At 39.9% G+C, this 22,118-nt stretch overlaps 1 protein-coding gene across 1 annotated transcript in view; it reads right to left on the bottom strand.

Moving 5' to 3' along the window:
- Positions 1 to 15,715: 15,715 nt before the first annotated feature.
- kcnk3a (potassium channel, subfamily K, member 3a) overlaps positions 15,716 to 22,118 on the bottom strand; it is a 39,289-nt gene continuing 32,886 nt past the window's right edge. The window contains exon 2 of the mRNA XM_030721611.1: positions 15,716 to 18,107. Within this exon, the coding sequence (XP_030577471.1) occupies positions 17,185 to 18,107 (923 nt within the window). The 3' untranslated portion in view covers positions 15,716 to 17,184. The remainder of the gene's footprint in view (positions 18,108 to 22,118) is intronic.

The raw sequence follows: 22,118 nt of genomic DNA on the forward strand, positions 1-22,118 counted from the left end.
CCATTAACTCCCTGTACAACCGCAGTGAGAGCTTGGTCCAGCAATAAGTCGGACTCATTTCCTGTGGGTGTTGGACTTCACCAGGGCTGCCCTTTGTCACCGGTTCTGTCCATAATTTTTATGAACAGAATTTCTAGACATAGCCATGTGGCGGAAGGCTTCCACCTTGATGGCCTCAGAATCTCATCTCTCCTCTTTAAGGATGATGTGGTCCTGTTGGCTTCATCAGGTGGTGGCCTCCAACTCACAGTGGAACAGTTCGCAGCTGAGTATGAAGCAGCTGGTATGAGAATCAGCATCTTTAAGTCTGAGGCCATGGTCCTCAGCCAGAAAAGGGTGGAGTGCCCCCTTCAGCTCAGGGATGAGTTGCTGCCCCAGGTGGAGGAGTTTAAGTATCTCGGATCTTGTTCACGAGTGACACAAGGAAATCAGGGAGAGTGGACACAGCAGGAAGCACAGGTGAATCACATGAAACTGACAACATAAAAGAAGCAAGACCAAACACAAAGCACAGGAACACGAGACTGTCAAAATAAAACGGGTAGTGACCAACTGTGACTCACAGACTTAACAGAACATGAGAAATAGGATATGCAAGAGACAAGGGACAAAGACAAAGGCAACTAGACACCTGAACACAGAGACCTAGGAAAGATAACACAGGGAGCAGGCATTCAATATAAATACCAGAAACTAAAAAAGACCTATAACATGAAATAAACTGAGCCAAAACCATATGAATGCAAAAACACAGGAATCTCTAATGAAAACAGAACCTAAAGAAACATCACACAAAATACTGGGCAAAAAGTCCAGGACCATGACACACCGGTGTGTCGTGGTGAAGAGGGAGCTGAGCGTAAAAGTGAAGCTGTCGATTTACCGGTTGATCTACATCCCTACCCTCACCTATGGTGATGAGCTTTGGGTAGTGACTGAAAGAATAAGGTCATGAATACAAGCAGCAGGAATGAGCTTCCTCCAAAGGGTGGCTGGCCTCTCCCTTAGAGATAGGGTGAGGAGTTCAGCCGTTTGGGAGGGGTTCAAAGTAGAGCCGCTGCTCCTTCACATCAAATGGAACCATTTGAGGTGGTTCGGGCATCTGACTAGGATGCTTCCTAGGCGCCTCTTGGATGAGGTGTTCCGGGCATGTCCTACTGGGAGGAGGCCCCAGGGCAGACCCAGGACACGCTGAAGAGATTATATCACTCAGGTGGCCTGGGAACACCTTCATCCATCTGGATGAGCTGGTGGAGGTGGCTGGGGAGAGGGAGAGGGGTTTTGAAAAGTTAGTAAAGTTAAGCTACAGTAATTGACATATAATAGTCTCTGAACCCATGGCTATCTACAGAAGTATTGTTAGGCTAATATATGCTCTAGCTGTCATAGTCCTGGATTTTGATCCCAGGTTTTTTTTTCTTGTAGCTGTGTCTCCTTCCCCACTTCTCCTCTTCTGTGTATAAATAGTCCAATCCATCACCTCATTTCTTGTCTTGGCATCTGTTAACCTCCCCAGTGTTTCACTGTTTCTCTTGCTCTTTGGGATTTAGTTCAGTAAACTTTTGGACTCAGTTTAGATTTCTGCCTCTTTGCATAATGACATATATTTTGGACTTACTAGCTTCAACAAATGACTGACTTTCTGTTAAATCCATCTGCCACTATCTACATTTGGGTCCCTTTTCCTGCACTTCGTGACAATAGCTTTGCATGTATTTGAGATGTTTTAGGTTCTCAGTGAAAGCATATATTGAGGGTCATTCAGTGAGGTAGAACACCTGTGAGTGGATAGTGGGGAAAAGATTCTGAAAACAGACAAAACTGCAGCCAACAAAGATCTGAGATGGTTAGAAATTTTTAGTTGCTGCATGGTCAGAATTATTTGTCACCAAAAATAATAATTCTAATCATAATCTCCATCCTGAAATCTTTGTTGGCCCAAGAGTAATGTGTAACCCATGTTAAAATCTGACATAAAAAAGAATAAACAGTTGATTAAAAGTCTGCAGACAGAAAATAACGTCACTGCCCCTTTAAGGAACTAGCGTTACAGACGCAGCACCTGAGTGACGCTGCAGTACACAGACCGGAGGGAGAGAGCAGAGGAGGAGTCGGAGAGAAGAGCGGTGATTAATTAACAGGAAAAAGTTAATATTATGGTGAAAAAAACATAATCTACCTGGTCGGGAACTGACAGGGATTTTATGAGAACTAAGCTACATCGGGTTTGGTGAGTTTTATGTTTATTTTCCTGCATTTTCACCGTGTCGTACTTTTTCTTTTGGCGGAGGGCTAATGCTAAAAAAATGTAGCCGTTACAAAGAAATGCTCTGTCATAAACTGTTACCTGATTAATATATTGGGTTTATGAAGAAGAGTTTATTTGTATAATTTGAGGATTTAAAAAGAGTTTTATTGTGTTTGTGACCTGTTACACAGGTCAGGTTTTTTGCTTGGTTGGAAGCTCGGTCGGAGCGAGGATTGGTTTGCCGTGTGCGACGTGCACATTCACAGACGGGATTCAAGATGGCGAGCCAGACCCAGACCTTCAATTCATCTTCTCCATCGCATTAGGGAGGGATTCTCCTGCGTGTGGTAATTCGCTGCCGGAGCGGTAGGAATATCAGGAACTAGTTCGAACTGAACTGACCAGAACTGAGAACTGATTGAATTATTATCCTTTTTGGACTGAGTCAAACTGAAGCTTTTCACTGAACTGAGTTTTTGACTAGAACTTGAATTTAAAGTGCCATACTTTGATTTTCATATGTTTATGTGTCTGAATGTGATTTGAATAGTTGTGGTCCACTTTGATTTAATTGTGTTTGAAGGTATTTTTCTTACCTCTAAAAGAAAGGAGATTGAGTTAACTCAGGAAGAAAAATAGGAATCTTAAAATAGATGCAACCTAGGAAAAAAAGACTGGTTTAACTAACTCAAATTAGTCTTATTAAAATAAGCCAGGTAAACTAAAGAGCAAAAAGAAAGAGTGACATACTCTTTATTTTTTTTTCCTTTTCAATTATATTTGCCTCCTTATTAAGAACCTGCAGGGTAATTTTTGTTTTATGTATTGTATTTTATGTGTGTGTTTTTGCATTCAGTAAATTGCCGGCCTGTTCCACTTAAAGCAGCGGTCTCTGGTGGTGTTATTCTTGCTCCCCACTCCTTAGAGCCTAGAACTGGTCCAGTGGCGCAGTTAGCGGTGTGACACCGGTGCTACAATTGCATCTCTAAAATGTTATAGCAGGTACCAGCAACACTGTGTACATACCAATTTTAAGTATTCCAAAATCTTAATGTTCATAAATCCACTTAGAAAATTGCCACATTTGGTTGGTATGTGTGCAGCTGACTGTTTACCTCAAGTGACCCGCACTGCTACATTTCAGAAGATTCCTTGCACGGAGTTGCGATTGGAGGTAACAATAAACCATATTTACCTTATTCCCAAGCATTCTACAAGCTTTCTGTCAATGTCAAATTCATGAATTGAAATATTTTTTTTCTACCCAAAACTCCAGCTAGGCATCATTTCACCCCTTTCAAATGAAATTTTGAAACCCTTCCTATTGGAATATTTTCAGTGTCTCTATACCAAAACAAAGCGTTTGAAGTTTTCTTTAAAGTCAAACAGGTCCCAAAACCCCACCTGCTCTGTCCATATCACACCGGACCATTGAATCTCACCCTAGCTATGATCCATGCTGGCAATGTAGTTTGGCCCCTTTGTGAACATTGCATGTATGAGTTGCAGTTAGTCACGTGATTGTTATTTGGCCTTCTGGTTGGATGAGAGTGTAAACAAAGCCATGTGCTGCAATCAGAGTTTTCTTTAGGAAACTGAGATATTTTTTAGGCTATTTTTGGCCATTTTTTTTGAAGTCAAAAAATGGCTTGGAAGCATTTTTGGACCTTTATATCTTAAATTTTGAACTTCCTGTGGCCCTGAAAAAAATAGGGTAGCTAAGCTACATATTAGATTAGAAATATATGTTTTTCTTGCCTATTCAGAGTTCTTTCTTGAAATAAGGGGTTTGCAAAAATGCCACCTGGACCTTTTGAGCCCAGTGCAGTTTTAAAAGCTTAGCCTAAAGGTATGCTGCATGGTGCTAAAAAAAAAAAAAAAAAAGGTACAGGATTAGAATGACTTAAAATGAATAATTTTTAAGACTTTGGTGTGTTTTAGGATTGTTATTAAAGAACAAGGCACCCAGCACTCCTGCACATTCATAAAATATGAGAGCCAACTGAGTAGCTTGGACCCAGAAACAGCAGATATATCTTATTTGGCCAACACAGTGGAAGAATACAGAGAAGGACACAATAAGATTATAAATAAAAGATGACTGAACAAGGAGCATGTAAAACATAACAGTTTAACCTGTTGCTAAGAAAGAGGTTTTTAAATGGGGTGGCTGTAGCTCAGGAGGTAGAGCAAGTCACCTACTGATCTGACAGTCAGCAGTTCAATTCCTGGCTACGCCAGGCTGCATGCCAGTATATCCTTGGGCAAGATACTTAACTCCAAGTTGCTCTCTGACACAAGCGTTGGAGTATGAGTGTTAGATTATAAAAAGCACTTAGCTTAGTTAATCATGGAAGTGCTTGTGTGAATGCGGTAAATGTAAACATGTTGTATGAGTGCTCAGACAGAGTAGAAAAGTGAGATATAAGAACTAGTTCATTTACCATAAATATTTTAGGCTCTGGGTTTAAGGACTTTAAGTTTAAGATTCTGAGTGTGGGACTTTGAATGGCCTCAATGTGTTTATAGAGTACAGATAAGTTAGCAGGCAGACATGCTAAACTGAGAAGGTAAACAATCATACAAACACATCTGCTTCATCAGTGTGTTAATACTGTGAGTATCTTAGTGAAACTTAGTATTTAACTTATAAAATTGGGCAGCAGAAAGACTGGGACCATCAATTAGTTTTCAGCCAGCAGGAGGAAACCAGCTGTGTGGACTAATGGCAAGGTGAATACTAGCAGGTGAAACTAACAGCAAACTACCTAACAAACTAACTGTTCTGCAGTAGTTTGGTGTTTGAAGGCGACAATGTATGCCAACAGTGTCGAAGAAGGTAGTATAATGTGTTTAGTTAAAGATTTGATCAGATCATAAAAGTTCCACTATGTGTTTAAGTCATGGTTCTTGTGAACCAAAGCCTAATTTTTCAGTATACAAATTTTTCTTATGAATTGATTTTTAGCAACAAATATTTACTCACTCGTTTAACACTATTAAATAGGTGCCTTTTCTTACAAGTTTTGATAGTGAAGGGGCATGCTGGGAAATATATTACTTGTACTTTCTGTCCTTGTGGAAAATGCTTGTTCTCTGTAGCACAGGTGTGGTTTGGTTATAAAAAGTTTGACAGACACCAGAAAACTGGTGTCTGTTGGCAAATTAGGCCACGCACTGGACCCCACACCAGGCTCAAACATCACAGACCTCTTCTACTGCCGATGCAAGAACATGGAGAGAATTTAAATTTGAGAGCCAGTCTACATGTGTTTTGTGGACTTAGAGAAGGCAATCAACCATGTCCCTTGGGCAATCCTGTGGGAGGTGCTCCAGGAATATGTGGTACCTTGCCTGTTGCTAAGGTCCATCTGGTTCCTCTACAACAGCAGTGAAAACTTGTTCCGCATTGCTTACAGACTCCTTCCCAGTGGGTGTTGGACTCCACCAGGGCTGCCTTTTATCACTAATTCTGATCATAATTTTTATGGACAGAATTTCTAGGCACAGCCAGGTGGTGAAGGCTCTCATCTTTGCTTTTTGCACACGATTTGGTTCTGTCAGCTTCATCAGGTGGTGACCTCCAGGTCACACTGGGGTGGTATGCAGCTGAATGTGAAACAGCAGGAAAGAGAATTAGCACCTCCAAGTTCAAGGCCATGGTTCTCACTTGGAAAAGGTGGAAGGAGTTTAAGTGCCTCAGGGTCTTGTTCATGGGTGAGGAGAGTGTGGTGCATCAGATTGACAGCTTTATGGTTTCATTGCAGTGAAATCAGTAATATGGCTCTCAGTGCGATGTTCCTACTTGTTCTCATTTCAGCTGCAGCATCAACCAAACAGAGGAACGTCCCAGTGAGTGCCAAGAGCTTGTCTGGACAGAAAGCTGGGGTCATGTCTAAAGCCATGCAAGCAGAATGATTTCAGCAAAGATGGGAAGGTTGGGGGTTGGGGTTGACTGTACCAGAGTGAGCAGCGGCAGAGCCGGGGGTCACAGTTATGTAACAGCACTAATGTTAGACCTTCACATTAGATGTGATCTTTCCTAGCATCCCTGTAGCTGAATGCCATTTTCTCTTTACCTAATAATCACATTACAGCCAATCTGAAATGTGGAAGCCAGCCGCTTGAAAACCAGCCCTGCCGTCCTGCTGATTCAGGTGTAAAATGAACATGAAATTGGGCCAATATGTTCTGACTTCAGTGGACAAGTTCTTTTTTTTTTTTTTTTTCTTTTCTTTTCTTTTCTGTTCTTTTCTTTTAAGGTATAGCAGTAAATTCTTTCATTTTGTGGTGATTACCTGTGGCTGATTTTGACATAGGTAGCACAAGCACATCTGGGCATGGATTCCTACCATGATTAACTTACCAAGAACACAAGGATCCATCAGGAAAGGAGGAAGGAGCAAGAGCAAGGCAGAGTTATCTGCTTATTTTACTCTCAATAATGATGAGCATGTCATCATTTCATGAGCTGACAGAGACAGAAAAGCTCCAGGTGTTAGTGGGAGGAATGGAGATGCTCTCAGTCTTTGTGCAATCATGAGCTTTAAATGCCTCCCACTGAGAAAAGATTTGCAAATTCTGCCTTGTTTTTTTTGTCTCATTATAATAATAAAAAAAAGGAAAAAAAAATCCCATTTAACACCCTAAACTGGTATATTATGTAATTTATCTTGACCTTGGCAGCAAAGCAATCTAAACTAAATCAAATACAAAGAGTCAAATGACAAAGAGGTTATTTAGAGCATTTGTTGTGATGACAAAGGGTAAAAGGGGTTGTTTTACATTAAAAAAATCACTTTAAAGAAGCTTTGGAATCTTAACTGAAATAATAACGGGAACTGGTGCCAATATGAGTTTTATTCTCTTTGATTTCTGTGATTAGAATAGTATTTAATATTAACAAGAGCCAGCGTTGTATTAAATTAAACATCAGCCTGTTTAAAGTAATGATGTTAGCAGTGTCATCATCAGCTAACTGTCACAGCTGCTATCAGCAATCAATAAGCCGGCAATAACAAACAGCCTGAAGAGCGACAGGGCAATTAAGCTAAACCTTCTGTTATGAATAAACAATGCAGAATATTTTGTTCAGTTTACAAGAATGTAATCGGGTGTCTTGTGGATGTCATTCGTGTTTTGCTTAAGAAATCATTTTTGGGAGAAGGTATATTAGCTCTATAGGAGTTAGAGAGAAACTACACACATTAGCTGCTTAGCTTAAGCTGGGAACAGGAGAAAGCAGCCTGGCTGGATTCATCCCCCTGCCTACCAGAATCTCTACAGCAATTAGCATATTATATCCATAAACAATATAAAAGATGGATGTAACTTTCAGGTCTGAAAAGTGAAGCCAATGCGTAAGTGTCTTAAGTGGCATCCACACAGGAAGTGATTTGCAGTGACATGGCAAGCACAGATAGTCAATGACATTCAAGGATCGATGGGTAGAATAAGTGCTGGTGACTCAAAGTTAAACTTCCGGTGAGTGACTGAAGTGACTACCAATGAGAGTAAAGGATACTGCTTTTTTACACGTGATAGGGTGGTAAATACATTAGAGGGTTAACTAGGCAGCCAGAGCCTGGATCCAACCGCAAAAAAGGGATGTGTGATGAGCAGAAAACTTCCTATGGCGTCCCTTTAAACCTGCTTTTTAATGGCCTTGGGGTGTGTGTGTGTGTGTGTGTGTGGGGGGGGGTCAATAAACTGTTAAACAAACAACTGTTTGAGCACAAAAAAGTATCAATACCAGGTCCATCTTAGATTCCTTTTAGCCACAGCTCACTGTCGTCTATACATATATGTGCCATATATGTATAGCTGCCAGTGGTAGTAGAAAGTGCTATGAGTGCTCAAATAGAGTAGAAATGCACCATTTAAGTACCAGCCCATTTACAGTGTGGAACCTAGATGGCATCATGGAAATAATCTATGGAACATCAACAACTGACTGGCCAGTAATGAGCTTAAAAACATAAATAATAATGCAATCATATCAGCATTGTTGATAACACTTCTGTTCTACATTTTACAAATCTAATTGTGAAATGATGTGGACAGTGAGAAGAAATATAAATTACAGAGGAATTCAATGACAGGGGTTGAGTGTCATGGACTGTTTGATGGCTGACACCTTGTTTGTTTATTTGTTTGCTTGCATTTTAATTGTGTTTAATTTGCTGTGTTTAAAAGCTTAAATAGCACATGCCGACTAAACAGGACAGGAAAGTGACTTCAGTCTGTAATGCTGACATGTCAGTTAGTAAGGCACAACAACTTGCGTTTTTTCTAAAAGAGATGGTTTTCTGCAGATAAAAAGACACTTCCCCTCTATGTGATTAACAGCATGGAGCGAAGCAAGCCATTAATGGCATTTTCCGCTCGTGAGATAAAGGTCCTGGCAGACAGACGCATTTTCAGCTTCCTGTGAAAAATGAGTTGGCCTTGTGCAATGCAATGAGACTAAGATGTGAGAAGAAATGAATGCTAGACATTTAGAGGGGGGACATACACCCTCTTCATTTTCATTTATTTCTGTGGCTCTGCTCTGCTGTGCCTGAAAAGGATTCATTCAGATATTATTCTGAGGAATAATGGTAGTTTATTCCACAAGTCGCCAATCTCAGGAGACAATAGTGACAGTGAAATTGTGAGGAAAGTGAAGGAGGAGGCGCCAATGTGAAATTGCATTTTTACAAATGCTGGATGAGGAAATGATAAGTGACCAATTTTCAGGTATAAATGCCTTCAAATGTTTTGAAAAATGGCGTCAGTTTGATGGTGTTTCTTCTGCTGACAGCCCCTTTCAAAAAATCAGTGCCTTGATTTCACAGCATGCCAATTACTCAGTCACAAGGATTTTGTACTGACTGTATATCGTCTTGAGTTCCATGTGCAGCAGCTTTGTAGAATGGGCCGTACTGGAAATACTGTCTAATTAACCTGCAACATATTTAGCCCACCTATATTGCCTATCATTTTAACGTGTTGGTCACATCAAAGTGACTTAATGTTATCTGAGGTAAGAAAGGTACGCCTGTTTGTCATGCTCACACAACACAGAAGCACAGGTTCAATGCAAGCATCACCTCGGATTGAAACCTTCGAGTTATTTTTGTGAAGCTTGGCCATCCAACCATGAAGAACTGCAGCCTGTCAGATGGTATTTGTGTCCTCAGTCAAACTCAAATCTGTGGATGCTTCCTGTCATTTTCTGTAGTTTTCATTGATTGAGTCCACGTTCCTAAAAATGCTCCTTGGGTTTTGTGGGGTTTTTTGTACCTCTGAATGGCATCGTTCCATTTCACTAAATAGTGCAGAATGCATCAGTGATTAAATACATAATAAAAATGTGAATCACTGAGCACTCAGTGGACATAATCTTGTCAGTATTGCTTTTGGTAATTACCACAAACATCACACAAAGTGGGATTTTGAAAATTTGTGACACTTTTTTTTTTCTTTTCATTTAACATTGTAAAGGTCAAAAACATCCCTATGCATATTTCTGTCAGATTTATGTAATGAAGCAATGTGGAAAAAGAATATTTTACAGTCTAGCTGAAAACTTGCTTTGGAGGCCGGGTTGTCCTGGGGGACTGATCTCTTAACCTCAGTATTTCCAAGTCTTTGATACAATCTTGTTTGTGATCCCTATAAATGAAAAAAAAAGAAAACAATCATGTTTTCTCTCTCCTAACTGTAATAATGGTTAAAAAAAAACTGTACATAATTTGACTGTAATTTAGTTTCTATGAAAGATTGGTTAGAAAGTTTAGCCATACTGTATATAATAGGATACTATCATTAACATAAGTGATCACTTTCCGGGGAAAAGTGAAGATGGCTGGAGTTATCTGAAATGACTCAGTGAGGCAGCAGATGCCAGTAAAGAATGAGAGAGGAGAATGAGAAATGAGTAAATGGAAGATGATTGGTTACTAATGAGAGTTTGTTTTTTTTTTCTCCCCCCCCCTTTGGCTTATTTTCTGATGGTCATCTTCAAGAACTAAAAGCAATGATGAACCCAACCATGCAGCACTGTGAAAAATGAATCAAGCTACTGTGAAAGGCCAGCTGAGCTCCTCACCAATGCTACAGTCACATTAGGAAATATGGTGGTTGGAGACCACAGCATGAACAAAATTATCATCGCCATGTGCAATGAACTTGCAAACTCACTGTCCTTGAAATGTTTGCTACAACGATGAGGACCAGGTGTGCGACCCCTTGCAGTTATCTGCCATCTTTAAAGCAACTTTGGTGTGCCATTACTATGATAAAAGAGCAATAAGGTGGAGTCAGTCAGCTATCAGTCTGTGATTTAATCAGAGGTGGAAAAGTACATTCTGTACTTAAGTAGAAGTAGAAGTATTTGAGTTAAAAAAAATATTCTGGTAAAAGTTGAACTACTGATTCAACTTCTTTACTCGAGTAAAAGTGAAAAAGTATGGTCTCTGAAAGGTTCTTAAGTAAGAAAATAAAAGTAGCTCTTTAGAGGATGTTTCTATCAGCTAATTTTGTGCAAAGCTAACTGAACCTTGTATTATATTAATATAATAATAAAATAATATTATTAAATAAGAATATAAACTTTATATCTAAATTTTAATTCTAATGAATGTACTTGAACACTGTTATGTAGAACATGAGCAGAGAAAATGAAAGAGAATTTTTAAAAAGCTTTTTTTGCTGTTACCTACATCATACAGGGTGACTCTGTCTCATCACCTAAACTGAAAAATGAGTACAGTCAGGGGTTACAGTGGGATTCAGCAGGTGGGCGATTAAGATCGGTTGTAGTGGCTCAGCGTGGGGAAAAGAATCACAACTCTTAATAATTTCTATTGTGAGCTCCAGTAGATTATCTTTGTGTGCTGGCTGTGACCAGCTGACATGTGCTGCTGCTGCTGCTCTGAGGTTTACTGTTCTTTGTGGATGAGCTGAATTCAACAAGATGTACGAAGATGTTTCACAAGCTGTCTTAGGTCATAAATTATGGTTTTGCCTCTTACATGTGACCTGTGCTATTGCCTTGCTATTAAAATGGACGCCAAGAAGATGAGAGTGTTGCATCCCCAGCCTCTGGGTGACCGGCTGGTCACCGCAACTACTTGTACTACTTGGCATAAAAAGCAAAAAAATTTAATGCAATCACCAGGCAACCGCCTGATCTTACTAGATGCAAGGAGGCTGCCATCTTATTTTTACTCTAGTGTGACTGAGCCACAAGGCATGCAGTAGCTGGTACAGTCATTCAACTCAGTATTAATTAAATCCCCATACACCTAACACACACACTTCAATAGTCATGTCTACGCTCTGACAACATACAGGTTATGGGTCATGGGTTAGGGTTTATCATGGGGCACCACAACAGTACACTCTCACCTCAGCAATGTTTGAACCTGCCACCTGGCAAAGGTCCTCCTGTGTGTAGCTTGCAGGCAGGCAGGGATAACAAAAGGCTGGCCGTTTATTTTTGGCTGATGAAAAGGTGGAACATAAGGTACACAAGGGAAAGTGAAAACTATAAACTTACTAAGAACTAGAACACAGGCTAGGAAATGCTGGAACTGGGAGACACAGGAAAGGGGTGAACTGATGATCTGACAAAGGACTAGGGGAGAGTGAGAGACTATATACACAGAGACTTGACACAGAGACAGATGAACATGGAGATAAGATGGGATTACAAAAGGGGAAACCAGACCATCAGGGAGACAAGACAGGGGCCAGAAAAACATGGGGGCCCTACTGGGGAAATGGATCACAAAAGATAACTAAAAGTTACATAACCAGGAAGATGAACTAGAATATAAACAGAGCATATAGTGGAGGCTGTAGCTCAGGAGGTAGAGGAGGTCACCTACTAATCGGAAGGTTGGCAGTTCGATCTCTGGCTGCTCCAGTCTGGATGCCAAAGTATCCTTGGGCAAGATACTGAACCCCAAGTTGCTCTCCAATGCAACCATTAGAGCATGAATGCATGTGAAATGTTAGATAGAAAGCACTTAAGCACAGAAATAAGTTCTTGCATGAATATGGGTGAATGAGGCATGTTGTGCTTTGAATGCTCAAAGTAGAACAGCACTATATAAGAACCAGTCCATTTTACCATAGTAAATAACAACCTAACTAATATTACAAAAGGGTCAAACTTAAAAACGAGAGATTCTCAAAACCACAAGGAATCACAAAACCCACAGAGAACCCAAAATCCTGGGTCCAAGACCCAGGGAGCGTTGAGAGACGGAGGCAGATGATCCACTGTAGTGACCCCTAAAGGGAGCAGCCAGAAGAATTACAAGAAGACATTAACACTAATTACCATTTATCATTTAGATTGTTTCAATTTACACACTTTTTTTTTTTAATTACATAATTGTATTACTTGTGTCTTTAAGACTGTTACATTCCCAAGTTGGTCTAGGGGTGAGGAGAGTAACATAATACTGGATGGAGAAATGTGAGGAGGGTTGTTTGGGTCAATTTGAAGTTATTTATTGCTAGTATGTTAAAAATGGCACATAAATTACCTTTAGGGAGAGCCAAGACCAATACAACAAACAAAACAGCCCCAACCCAAAAGAAAAAACCCATTAACTAGCTAACTTAGTCAAGAGAAACATTACAAACTTACATCTCAACTCCCTAACAAACCAGTGAAAAAGCAGAAGAAAAAGGTGAATATCAATAGGAAATGGCAACTCTCCACTACAAACTTCCTCTGGTCAATGTAACAAGATAATGAAACAAAGAATAAATCAACCAAGGACAACAAGCAATAACAGGTTAAGGAGGAACATAAGAAAACTTTCCAAAAAAATAAAGCAAAGACTAACAGCACATTCTCAAAGTACACAGTGTTCTGACAACCAAAATGGCCAAAGGCTCTGAAGTGCACCTTCAGTCAACATATATACTGTAGGGCCTGAATGGCATCCTATGGCTGTAGAACTCAGACCTCAGCCAATGATATGCAAGGTGGAAACTTCAGGGGCCAGTAGGAGGGAAGAGAGGAACCCAAAAATCAGGACCTGAAAACAGCATAATAACATTAAGCCTTTATGTACGCTTTACAGTTTTTGGAATGGGATGTAACAAAGACAAGAACATTTCTGCATCTCTGAGTTACCTGCAGCTTCTTGGCTTTTATGCTGTTGTCACATAAAGCAGAGCAACAGGTGATGTGAACAAAAACACGAGGTACGGAGGAACCACAGAACTGCAGAGTGGTGCTGAGTGTGGTGCTGCAGGTCAGTCCTTGCAAGGTTAAAGGATAGAAAGTAATGAACGATAAAAAAGATCTCAGCTGATCATGTGGGCACTCTCTCCTTGGAAGTGGAGCGGAAGAGTTTACGGTTTGCAGCTGTGAAGGTGTGACTGTGGCAGTTATATAATAATTTTCAAAACGGATGAATAAATTCCAAGTCACCTCATCCTAACTTTGGTTACGTAACATGTCACTGAAGCCTGCATCGCTGAAAAGTTAGTCGTGATGACAGGACTGGTGGCAGTCAAATACAGATTCAGAGAGTTGTTGCAATAATATCATGGGTCACATGGAGGGTTTGTTATCCATAAAACACAATGGATTTGCTTAAAAATGTAAGGCTTTATTTACACAGGGTGTCTAAAAAATAGGATTTACTGTCTTATTTTCTGAATACTCTTAAAACCAAAATGGAGAGAAAACAGGAAGTAGAAACAAAAGCAAGAATACATCTGACAACCCAAAAATGATGGAAAACAAATTAAGATAGTAATGATGATTTCTTTAACCTCAAAGGGAACTAAAGGTCTGTTTTCTAAAGCTAATACAGTGCATTTAGGATGCACTGAATGCATCTTATATTAAAGCTATTGTGCAGTGGATCAACTTTAATATGTCAAATAGTTTCTCTTTGGTTTTTAAAAAAATGGCTGATATGCTGTTGTTCTGTTAGGAGTTTTCAGCTGAATGAATATCTGCACTGTGACTGTTGAAGGCATCTCATTTATTATTAAATTCATGGAAGGTACAAGTGATGAAGAGTGACTTCCTCTGCAATAAACACCACACTGAATGATGAATAAATGCAGAAAAACATTGGCTGAATTAAACCTTTACTGTGAACCTTTCTACACTGAAAGATGATCTTTAGCTGTAGAAACTGAGTGATTATAGCAGCAATATTTTCTTTTATTTAAAAAAATGGTTTAATATTATTATATTTATTTATCTTTTTTTTTGCAGATTTCATTCAAAATAAATGAGAGCTTATTGTGCTTATAACAACAAGTCTGTGTGCAGTGATGGTATCAACCTATTTCTAAGCAACGTTATAAAACTTGATGCAACAGCAAAGAAAAGCAACTTCTGTTACAGGGCAGCCTTTTTACTGGAAGAACCATAAGCAGATGCGGTGTGATCACAGGATAGGGACCCACAGTGTGGAAAGGGTTAGGTTGTTTTTAATTTAGACAAATCATCCAAAATGATAAATTATTTAACATCACTGCAGGAGTTTTCCTATAAACAAACAAAGGTAATGTTTACACAGACCGCCATCCTTTATTTCTAAAAAAACAATGTTTTGAATGCATTTCCTCATTCATAAAATATTCACATATTTTTAACTATTTAAAATCCTGAATTGTTTACATTTCTGTTTATGTGCTAGAACTATTATTTCACATCCTTTCTTAGCACATTTCCATGTGGTGGGGCAATGTTCCCCATGCCTTTATGTTTATTTAGAATAAAAAAAATTTTTTTAATTACTTAAAAAGGCCTAATTTGCTTTCTCTTGATTTTTCATGTATTTTTTGTTGTTGTTGTTGCTGGTTTTCATGATATCTCAACAAATAAAGTTAGTCAACAACTGCGTTACCTTAGGTCTCAGGCCTTGGTCAATAACCTCTTGGCACCCACTAGATAATAATGTGAAAATGGAGATTGCTCCCCTTCCAAGTAAAAGCCGTACCTTTTGAAATGTGTCAGTTGCAGTGGTAAGGAGCAGCTTTGAAAACAAAAGGTCTCTCATTCCTTTTTTCAAGTTTTAGTACAGCTGAGCAGTAGTTGCAGAGTGTTTGCGGACAAGTCAGCATCTTCCACACAAGCCATGGGTGACTGCGTCAATCTGCTGATAACCAAAGCAATTAGAACAGGAATTTTTGCTGCAGCACCCTCTTTGCAACTGAGTTCACCTTTTGACAGCCTGGAACAACTTGGAAGGCTGGAATTACATATTTTTCCCTAGAAGCTGTTGGTTACAAGGGGGTTGCCAACTGGTGTCTAGGCCTGTGTGACTGTGGTTTTATTGATGAATACACAAATAACAATGTGCATATTGAAATAATATAATATCACACAAATAGCAGCAAGACCACATTCATTACACTTTGTGAGACTAATAAATAAAAGCATGTTAATTCAATCATTTTTTATTATAGTTAAAGAAAAAAACATAATGTATAGTCACACACAAAGCTGACTGTTCATCACTCAGTTAACAAGAGATGCTGAACAATGTTAATAGGCATATTGCAGTTAATGAGAACATTCCAGTAAAAAAAAAAAAAAAGAATAAAAATATGACACTAATGACACTCTGCAAAGTAAAACCACTAAACTAAAATATAATAAGCTGAAGATTATGTAAGAAAACTCCTTCAGAGGACTGAAGCCAAAGTGAGCACTGCATAAAGACCTCGACTAGCCGAGTCAAGTGAGTTTAGACGGGGCTGGAGTAAAGACCCCATAAGTGCATGAGGTGCAAAATGTGAGGTCATCAGTAAGTGAGATGGACTCCTGATATTCTCAGTCATCATTACTGAATCAAACGGCTCTGTGCGGTAATGCAGGGGGAGTTAATTGGGGTGTATCGTCAACAAAATGTGACTCCATTAAAAAAAAAAAAAATGGCTCACTGAGTTCCAGTGTACGAAAGCCTGTACGACAGTCCTCTAAGGTGCAGCAGTGAATAATGACTTTCTACTACACACAAGTGAGCTCAGATGCTCTAATTTAAACCATGAGAATATAGTTGTTCTATATGACGAGCAACATGTACGTAAGATAGTTTGATGCACAAGAAGAAACTTTGTGTAAATAGGGCAGGAGGGAGGCCTTAGTGGTTGAAGACACTATCACAGGTTTGATCCTCTAAAATGTTCTGCAGCAAACCTGCTCAATCATTCTCAGTCATTTAAGCACCTACATGGTGGTTTAATCTCATGGATGGGGAAAAAAATAGCCTAGCAGAAAGTCTGGTTTAAAATTGAATTGTAGACACACAGGAGAAGACAGTGATTTTTTTTTTTTTTTTTAAATGTTCACTGAAAAAATAGGTTTTCCCTCCATAACATCTATTAGTGAAGTGTCCGAATATATACAAGTTTTGATTTTACTGACTTCATCATACTTCCCACAACCAACGATTGTGGATATATTTTTTCAAATAAAATATATCTTGGCAGGGATTTTATACAGTTAGTACACCCCAATCCCTCTTAGAAGTGTATCTCACAGTGTATTTTGTCCCTTTTCATATTAGAGCATATAATTCTACCTCATGAACACAGAAAATACTGAGTTTAATATTAAGATACTCAATATCCAGAGATGCAGAAAGATGCATGCTTTCAACTGCGATAGTCTTAGAGATTGAGCAACGACTGCTTCTAAAACAACCATTAGCGTCATTTCTCTGTAACATCAGTACCAATGCTGGCGCTAAATGGTTTGTGCTTAATTAATGGAAGTTAAATACATGGCTGGAATCTGAAGGATGCATCCGTCTCAGTGCCACAAAGAAGCAAATGTCTGCATCACTTCAGAATTCGAGTAGAGTTCCCTTGGTGTCCACAGCTAATCTTGTACCACAGTAGGAGGGCTCTTCCTCACTTCGAGTGGGACTTCATCGAAATGCACAAAGTCCTTTGGGTTTCTAGATGGAACATCTGCGTTTATTGAGTCTTCTATAGGTGTTGATGCTGTGCAAACCCGTGGACACTGAGCTGATTCCTGAGTGGTGTTGCAGATTGCACACACACCCGTTAGAGTGTAGGGGATTGGAAAAGGCCTCTCCCTGCTCCATGTAGGTGTCTGATGTGGAGAGGTCACGGGGGATGATCATGGGTATGGAGTACTGCAGCTTCTCTCTACTTTTGTACCAAAGACAGGAGCACATGGACTGGAAGTGGAGCACCTCAGCATAAACATTACGCAGACCCCGGCTTGCCGCTCCTCCTCCCCCACTTCCTCCCACTGCACTCCCTCCGCCGCACCCAGAATGCGTGGAGGAGGGAGAGGCTGGGTCTATGGAGCAGCTGATGTGTCCACCTGCCTGACCGTTATGTGCGAGGAGAGCCCTCTGTTCAGCATCCCTCTTCTCGTCCTCAGCGTTCATGGTCATGAAGCGCAGCACTGCTAAGTTGAGGAATGCTCCAATCACAGCCAGACCCGTCAGGATGTAGATGAAGCTGAAGGCCACATACTCCGGCTTCCTCTGCAGGGCGTGCTCATTCTGCAGCGCCACGTAGTCCCCAAAGCCGATGGTAGTGAGCGTGATGAAGCAGTAGTAGTAGGCATGAAAGAAACTCCACCCTTCAAAGTGGGAGAAGGCCAGAGCACCTACGCATAATGTACTCATGCAGGATATGAAACCGATGGTCACCATGTTGACCATGGATACCTCGGTGCGCCTCATTCCAAGGCACTTCTTCAGGCGGTGAAGCAGGTACCTGACAAAGGTGTTGATCCGCTCACCCACGCTCTGGAACATGACCAAGGTGAGAGGGATGCCCAGGAGGGCGTAAAGCATGCAGAACACCTTCCCTCCATCTGTGCTGGGGGCTGCATGGCCATAACCTGAGGGAAGGAGGGAGAAAGAAGCAGGGTTACTGGGGCAGAACTAATTAAATCTGCAGTGCAGAGGACAGGGGTCTGAGAAGAGAAGGCTGGAGGCAGGAAAGATATGAATGATTTGTATTCTCTGAGCAGCTCTTCTGATGAATTCAAAAACCCTTCATTTCACAGTGGCAGTATGCAATTGGAGATGAGAATGCACAGCGGTGTGGAGGGAAAGGCCGAGTATTGATGTCGAGTACAGGAGAGAGAGCTTGAATAATTCATTGACAATCGGTGTCCGCAGAGTGGCTTCAACTAATGAGTACATTTGCACCTAATTAGGACCCAACATTTTCCAGATCAAATAAACAGGACATCATAGGGTAGTTTGAACATACTGTTATTTTTTTTCTTGTTTGTTTATATGACACCACTTCTTGCCCCACAAATTATAGAGACCCTACAGAAGCATTGAAAATTTTAACAGACATAGCCCCCCAAAAGACTATAAATAAGCAGCTCTATGGTACAGAGAATATCAAAATGCAGGAGAAATTTTTTCCATGAATTTATCCCCCAGAAAACAGAGAGCAGCTGATAAAGCACTTACTGTATAAACATACTGTCAGTGAGATGTGTACGCAAGTGCTCACCACCACCACGACCTACTTTATGGCCTGACTCACAGAGAGATTCCGCATCCATACGCAGCATGGAGCTCACAAATTTCAGGATGTATTTCCAGGTTAATTGTCAACCTTTTGTCTCATAACATCATCTTCTCACCATTATTGTCCAGCAGGATATGACTCCCTCGCATGCAACATCATTACACTGTGAAATACGTTTCCAGCACGAGGACCTGTTGCACGCGGGAGCTGAGAGATGACGTCCCCGATAACAACGGGCTCGGCCAGTGGGATGGGTTGACCAATAGTTTGAATGTAATTGCTCCTGGGTTGATTTAATTCTTTAGGCTGTGGTTTTATTGTTGCGCTGATCCGTGCGGTTGAGCCATCTGTCTGTCTGGTGCCAAATCTGTTTAAAGCTTTCCCATTTGTGCTGCCAAAATGAGAGTCGTTACAACTGATGTATCTCTCAGTGGAAGGAAAAACCTGACCTGCTCACCAAGCGCAAGGACATTTCACTTCTTTGTGGCTTTGCCTATTTTTAATCTCAGCCCCACAAAGAAATTTGTCACATTTTCCAACGACAGAGAAATGACCGATGAGCGCAGCCCTTTCTAAACGAGAGACCGATTCTCTGGACAACTGATGACCTTAATTATGAGCTTAATAACTGTTGAAGGAAGCTTTTAAACTTGGATAAAATTAGCATTCCTGGTGTAGCGCAACCTGCACAATTATTCCATCATTTAGGTTTTTTATCCCAGTGTTTTAATCATAAAACAGTTGGCACAGCTAAAATAATTCACTTTTAGCTCCTTCAGCAGTTTATCCATTAGGCCTGCAATAATTTTTCCAGCTGTTATCCGGGACTGTTATTTGCTTTCAGCCATTACTTTTAGCAATCTATTTAAACAGTTTAATCATTTGAACTAATGATTTCAAACATTTAATCAGTACTTTCAGGTATTTCAGCTGTTTATCCATGTTATCTGACCAGCTATTTATTCGCTACATTTAGCTCTTTATTTCAGCCTCCTATTATGTTAATCTTTTGATTACTTTGAGCTTGTAAGGTTACCTATTAGAGCCATTTTTATTGCTCTGGTTGAGCTAACATTTATCCATTACAGAGCAAACTAGTTGCTGCTTTATAAAACATTTAAAGGGCACAACTTAAATTGTTTACCTTTTAACTTTCTATTTCAATCACACTCCATTCCTTTGAGGAAATTTAAATCATTCTTTTCACTAACACGTAAAACACAGAACATGCAAAAGTCTCGAGCCACCTCTCATTCCTTTAGATTTTGCTTCTAAGGAGACAGACTTTTCTGTGATTTGTAACGTGGCCTTGAGCAGTAGTTCTCCAGGTTTTATGAAGATGTTTCAAAGGATTGTTGGACATTGGCTGCTTTTTCACTCATCTTCAGTCCAGTCTTTGTAGCTGACCTTTTTCAGAGGAATATTTTTTTTTGTTTGTTAAACCACCTAACACTGATTTATGAAACATTCAAGCATAAGAAGCCGTCCAACTCAAGGGATGAACCGGTGTTGTGTCTACACATAACAGACAATTTAGCAAAGAACCAATTTTAAATTGCATGTTTGGGCACTTTGTTGTTAGCAGCTCGTAAGAGAAACACAATTTGCTCCCATTTCTTTAGTTGAATCTATGAAAAATGCCCTTCAGTTTATCCATTTTCTGTTCACATCTCATCAGAAATAATGATCAGTGGAAGGGTGGCTGTCAAAAAGCTATTCTTAAGGAAGGGAAAAAGGGAGAAAAGGCTGAGCTATCCCATATTAGACAAGAACAAGGAGTGATGAATTCAAATTTCTTTTTTTTTTGTGTCAAATTGTTGTCAGTATGTACAGAGGAGGTTAGGAAGAGGTACAGCGATGAGTGTCTACAGTCATCTGTAAAGCACAGGGGAGGCTCTGTCATGGTTTGGGGTTGCATTTCAGCCAGTGTTGTTTGGGATCTTATCAAAATTGATGGAATTATGAATGTTGAAAAGTACGGTCAGATTTTGATTCACCATGAAACACCATGTGGAAAGTTTCTGATTGAACAGCTTCATTTTCAGCAGGACAATGATTGCAAAAGGCAGCCAACATCCAAAGAAGAGCTTTAAATGTTCTTCCTGGAGAACCATTCCTGGAGACTACTTAAAGAAAATAGAAGAAAACTGCCTAAAAGAGTTCAGGCTGTGTTGAAGAATAAAGGTGTTCATACCAAATATTGACTTTCAAGCTCATTAGAATTGTACAAATTCTGTTTTTGGCTCATATACTGGATTTCCATGTATGATTATACGTTTAAAAAAAATCACTGCACCTATCCCCTATTTTCATAGTAAAATGTAAAGAAATGAGACTTTTGCACAGTACTGTAAATGGCCATGTACATTTGCCTTTATCATAACTGACTACTGACTACAAATGCTGCTAATCAAATATACATATGGTCAGTCCCCCACCCACCCGCCCCCTACTTCCACTCAGGCTTGTGAATGTTAAAGTGTTACTTTTTTATACTATATTATTATTTTTATATTATTATTAATATTAGATATTAAAGTCATAACCTTGAGAGGAAATATTTTTCATTATAACTTTCATTTCAGAAGGTCCAGCCCAAACTTACTTCTGCATTTCAAATTATTTATTACTGTCCCCTCAGGCACTGCATCAGACGGTATTAAAACTCTGACTAAACATTCTGCACACTGCTAGTAGAGGAGAAAAGAAGAAGAAAAAGAATAGGTCATTAAAAGTTAACACAATCAGTCACAGTGCGAATAAAGATGTCAGGGTGAAATCCCTGAGTGTGTCTCTTGCTTTCAAATGTTAGAGGCATACAAGGCTTTGTGATTTAAATGCAGCCACTACCCACTTCAAAGTGCTGCAGTATAGCATGTGTGCATCTGCGCCTTCTCCAAACTTCTAGTGAATGCAAGTGGATCCGACTTTCAAAGGTGGTCTACTAGGAAAAGCCCTAGTGATGAAAACAGGGTCCCAGCTTGGACCCAGAGACCAACCAGCAGTCTTCAGCGGAAGAGTCTGCAATGCCCAAGCCTGACAAAGGCATATCAGGTCACAGCCGTGGCCAGGAGCATGCTTATTGTTTTTTTCAACATTCATGGGATTGTGCAAGTTAAAATGCATCCCTGTAGGTGAGACTGTGACTGTGGGGTTCTATTATATCTTCCTGAGAGAGACCATGCGAATGACCTCAGCTGTTCCATGTGAGTGTCATCGTGTCACTGTGTGCTCACTCAGAGCACTTTGAAAAGTCAGGAGTTTTTTGATTAGGCCTACTCACAAGACTTTGCTTCATGAGTCTTCATTCTCTTTCCTCAAAATATAATTTACTAAGTTGAAAGGTCATTATTTTGACACA

This window comes from Archocentrus centrarchus, chromosome 24 (genome assembly GCF_007364275.1).
Source record: "Archocentrus centrarchus isolate MPI-CPG fArcCen1 chromosome 24, fArcCen1, whole genome shotgun sequence".
NCBI classification, from domain to species: domain Eukaryota; kingdom Metazoa; phylum Chordata; class Actinopteri; order Cichliformes; family Cichlidae; genus Archocentrus; species Archocentrus centrarchus.